This window comes from Haliotis rubra, unplaced genomic scaffold, assembly GCF_003918875.1.
Source record: "Haliotis rubra isolate DU_JTF1 unplaced genomic scaffold, ASM391887v1 Scf481, whole genome shotgun sequence".
NCBI lineage: Eukaryota > Metazoa > Mollusca > Gastropoda > Lepetellida > Haliotidae > Haliotis > Haliotis rubra.
The window spans coordinates 39,003-44,282 of record NW_025767170.1 but is presented as its reverse complement, the minus strand read 5'-3'; the positions used below and the strand labels follow the sequence as shown (position 1 = coordinate 44,282).

The 5,280-nt window shown below is 35.4% G+C and overlaps 1 protein-coding gene across 1 annotated transcript; it reads right to left on the bottom strand.

Annotated features, from left to right (window-relative positions):
- Positions 1–1,556: 1,556 nt before the first annotated feature.
- On the bottom strand, positions 1,557–4,271 carry LOC124291097. The gene is made up of 4 exons (XM_046727996.1): positions 3,666–4,271; positions 3,321–3,387; positions 2,895–3,063; positions 1,557–1,692 (listed from the first exon to the last, which is right to left on the bottom strand). The coding sequence occupies exons 1-4, from the start codon at positions 4,269–4,271 to the stop codon at positions 1,557–1,559; spliced, it is 978 nt and encodes a 325-aa protein (XP_046583952.1).
- Positions 4,272–5,280: the final 1,009 nt, after the last annotated feature.

Sequence of the window (5,280 nt, the reverse complement as noted above, 5' to 3'; positions counted from 1 at the left end):
TGTAATTATACTTGACATTATATCGTTATGAAGTAATTGTTTCATTTTATTACTTCTCATATTTGTGATTGGGTGTGTTGATTACTGAACACCTACCTGACTGTAATTAACCGAGCTGATTACAGGTGTAAATTCTAGCAATTTCAAGTCGGACTGAACATGTTGAAGGACCAGTTGTTTGTATATGCAATGTATTGAGACACTGTAAACTGGCATTCAGATAAGATGATAGTTCCTAAGCTTTTATAAAGAAGCAAAGCTGTCACACGCTTTACTATAATCAAGAGCAACTTTCTTAACTTCAGAACGATATCCCTTGAACACAAAAATTCCGGCCAATATAATGTCAATATTGAGAGCTGTACGCCTTACGTTGATTTACATATTGCACTGTAAAAAATTCCCACGTAAATTTACGACGAAATAACTGGCAGCATGGTTGCCAAACTTTTGTCGTGAATTAACATTCGAAATGTAAATTGTAATTTACAGTGATTCCGTAATTTAACAGACATTCTGTAAATTTACGACGAAATAACTGGCAGCATGGTTGCCAAACATTTGTCGTGGATTAACATTCCAAATGTAATTTGCAATTCACAGTCTTTCTGTAAATTAACATTAATTCTGTATTTCAACATGAAAAGGAAAACACTAAAACTACACGAATTTCTTGAAATACATAGAACATGACAAAGAAGGAAGGTTTGCGAATTTTTATTATTACATCTGGAACAATAAGGTGTGTTAAATAGTGTAATTAACACCATGAAAGAAAAGTTAAAGCATGCAAACAGCAATTCAGTCTTAGTGCATCATCATTTAGTTATGATCCATAAAGTCTAGTGATTTAAATCTCAACATGATGTACTCAATACAAATGCAAACAAACAGCCTGTTTGCAATATATGAAAGCTAATTTCTCTAATAGCAGTAATTTAGTATGATTGTAGGCAACTAGCCTGTTTGCATGGTATGCAAACTAATGTCACTAACAGTTGCATAACTCAACACAAAACCCCAAGAGAAACTTGAATACCAATACCAACACAATTGCAACAGATTCATTTATAGAAACATATTATGTCCACTGTTTCAATGAACAATTTAACAAAGTTATTACCTGCTGAAACAACCAAAAATTCATCATCTTTATGCATTCTTGCACACCATCAGAGCCATGTCAAAACTAAGATAATTATAATGCTGTCTCACTTGCAATGAAATTTTTTTACATGAAACGTGCTGCTCACCAGATATTTTCCATTATACCTGACAATTCTGAAACCATCATTTAAGAAAATGTTGATGATACAAATGTGTCATAGTTCTAAATAGTCTCATAAACATAAAGCTCTCTTCAGACAAGAGGTTCATGGGTGGACAGACAACACACTATGCCAAAAACTCACTTTGACCTGAGGTGCCACTAAAAACAAACTTACAATAACTGGTTCACAATAACTTTGGAAAACTTCCACCAAATAAATTGTACATGAATCACCATGTCCTTTCAGTCAAGTGAGATAACAGTAACAACAGTCACAGTTCACAACTTAACAGGTAGTCCATTCAAAATTCGCCATTTGGTTGATAAGTCGCAGAACCTTGGCATTTACACTTCCAGCACAACTAGATTTCCTTTTTCGGTCACTCTTGCTGCCCCTGTTTGGGTTGATTCCAACGAAACATCTGAAAGTAAACCAAATAGTCTGTGTGTGTTATTTCATAGAAACAATAACCATGAAGCAGATTCAGTGAAGATAAGCATAAAATACTAATACTTCTATTGAGTGCAAGCTGAAAACCCTGACCACAAAAGTTGACTTGGACTTGCCAAGGATCAATGACACTGAATAAAGAAATGGCCCGCAATACCTTTAGCTATCTCGGTACTAGTTAGTAGGGTGGTGCTACTATCAAATGAATAATAGAAGCAGTGATTATCATTGGATATTATTTTCCATTTGTTCAGATGGAATAGGAAAAAGAAATCTAGTAGTAAAAACTTTTTTTTAAAACCATTGAAATGTGTCAAACATGGAAAAGGTTCACAGGTTATGTTCTGACAAATGTATTGAATGAATTATTGAATCTATTATGATTATATTTTGGAAATTTACTAAACAAACAATTTCAATTATGTGCAAAATTTCATCCAGAAATATTGAACAGTCTTTATCCTACAAACAAAATGTGACAGATGAGACAGACATTCTTAGATCCCTCCCAACTTTGTGACGGGATAATAATAGATAACTTATTTCCCTTAGCCATTACAATATAAAATGAATTTCAGAATGATCTAAAAACATTAATTTTTGAGATCAAAGAAATTTTTCTGAGAAAAAAAACATTACACTTTTCAGGCAGAGATCAAAGTCAAATAATTTTTATGAGAAAACCAAATCTCATTAACCAACTTCTGGAAATACAGACTGCTTCCTCAGGCAGATTTTAGTAGTAAAGAACCACAAAGTCAACTGGACACTGGTACAGTGTGACATACAATTTTGCTTGCCCGACAGAAAAAAACACTGGACTCGGGCGTCGGGCAATGGGTTATTTCCACCCCTGTACTTGCACCAGGTGCAACCTAAGAAAAAAACCTAGTTGCACCAGCCAAATTCCAGTTGCACTGCTTTTAGTGCAATAGTAATGAAAGAAATATACTATTGAATTGTTCAAAGTTTACATAATGACATAATTATGTTTGTAATGTTAGACAAATAACTAGGTTGCACCAGTGCAAGTAACTAAGCACTAAATCAAGCCCTGCAGTACACTTTCATCTATAACAAGCAACGTTTTCAAATAAGCTATTTGAATCACCCAATACTGAAATTTTGTAGTGAAATAATCACGAAAAGCAATAATTGGCAAGTGATACTCACCTTTGTATGAATTCCAAGGTAGCTGATGCTCCATGTTGGTACTGAATGTTCAGAATGTAAAAGAGAGCAAACAGGGCACTCAGGGATGTTATAAAGCTTGTCAAGTCAGACATCACCACCACTCTGTCAACCACAATCCTGAACTTTTTGGCCTCCATAACACTCCTGCCTGTAACATGAATGATACATGCAAATATATGTTTCTTTTCTATTCGTTATGTTCTAAACTTTGATACAGACATTCTACCAGAGTACAAAATTAGTTTAGAAATTTTGTTTATCTGAGAACTCAGGGTAAAGACTCAAGAGTGATTGTGTATCCCTTAGATACGTGCTTTTTCTTGAATCAAGCGCTAAGAGAGAGCTTTTGCCCCAAACTGGGTTATTGCTGTACAAGCTATATTACTCATCTCACACAAAATTTACCAGAGCAAACTATCCGTGGCAAGCCATCTGTGTCTGCAGCTTCAACTTCAGCTCTGGTAGACGTGTCCTGAAAGGTACATGTATAACAATATATTCAGTACCAAAGCAACACATGAAGTTCATAAACATCTATCCTTTTCAGCATGTTATTAAATAAATCTTGCTGCAGCTACTACACTGTGAAAAGACACTAAGCTTTTGTTCTTGGATAGGAGGCTGGTTTTCATTGGTAAGGTTGGACATGTTACCCATTATTGTTTTCTAAAATAAATATCATGACAAGGTTATTCCCCAAACACCCAAAATTGTAAAACGACTAATAACTAAGAAGTTCTAAGTTCTTACATCAACTGTCAAGAATAGTTGTTCTTCCTTCTCTGAGAAGTACTTCATGATAGCAAGGATATTAGCAGGTAGCCAAGCAATAACACTGTCCTTTGCACTTTGAGCTTTAGCCTCTTTGATGATTTCATCAGCTTCTTTACAAATACCAGATTCTTCTGTTTTAAAAAACTTGTTCAGTCTGTGAGCTTTCTTAGAAAAAGCTTCGCAGATTGTGTTTCTGATATCCAGCCCAACCAGTAGCTTGAAATGGAGAAACAGACCCCTCTCTGTGAATAAAAATGGCCATTTAGACAACAGATCCCTGACGCTTTCTCCTTCGTTGATATTGTATCTCTGTAAGCTGTATGTATCACGAAGTTGAGTTTCTATCATCTCCCAATCATGATCCTTTGGATTCTGATTGTTGTACTTTCTGCACATGTCTTCTCTAATTTCTTCCAAACTTTCTGCTGTATCGCTGTTCAAACTTGGTGAAAAGTTAATGCATCCATAAGAATCAACTTTCTTCTTTGACGTTTCTCCCACAACTTGGACTTCCTGAGAATCATTTCTTTTCCCACTTGATTCTCCTACGTCACTTGTCTTCACACCCATCTTCACTCCCATTGGTCTATTCAGATTGTCATTTCTGTTAAGGAGCTGCTTTGCAAATGAATCATATCCTGTACCTACAACGATATCTTCTATCCTATCCTCTAGACTCTTTGGAAACCTCTGTACAATTCTCTTTGCAATGACACTGAACTGTGTTTTTGTCGCATGAAAGGTCCTCTCTCTGATTTCATCAACAATGATTCTCACCAGTTTTCTCCTGGCATCAGGCATTAGTCTTTTCCCTTTCTGCAATGGATCTGGTGGAGGAAAGAAAGAGCATATCGTTAACAGGGTATATACATTTCCTAATTTGAAGCAGAAGAAAATTTAAAAATATATAAAAACACATTTCACTGACAACTTACTCACCATAATAAAATGACTGCTGACCAATCTAGTCATTGAACATGAGTTGAATACAACTTTGATAATGAGCATTAGCAACATGATGGAATCTGACCTGTTATATCTCTGCCCATTTTGGTCCATGGAATATCAACCTTGTAAGCCCAGTTTGGATCTGTGTTGGTGCTGTTCTCAAAGAATATCGGGCTTGGTGACCCTAAACTGCTTAAAGGAGACATCGATGCTGTTCCAGAAACTGGACTTGAAGGTTCAGATTGAGATGAGGACCTTTTTGCAAGTTGAACATTCACTTGCCCACCTTAAAAAAAACCAATACAAATTCAGTATGTATTAGTAGAATTATATGAATGCAACTTAACTGAAGCAATTGTAAGAAACTTCTACTAGTTCTAGCTTCATCTGGCTTTATTGTCAGCCACCGTAAACAAAATGGTTTATTGTAATGAAATAATATATAAAAATATACAATCTACAATACATATAGGGCTCAAACATTCACTTCACTGACATATACATTAGTTGTCCACTAAATCATAATGCTTTTGAGAGAATTTATTGTGAAGAATAAACAAGATTTTGGCTCAGTATGTCAGCTCGCCATAAGAAAAGAAAACCAGGCAAGTCATGCCATGGGCATTCCATTTGTCAACCCCTG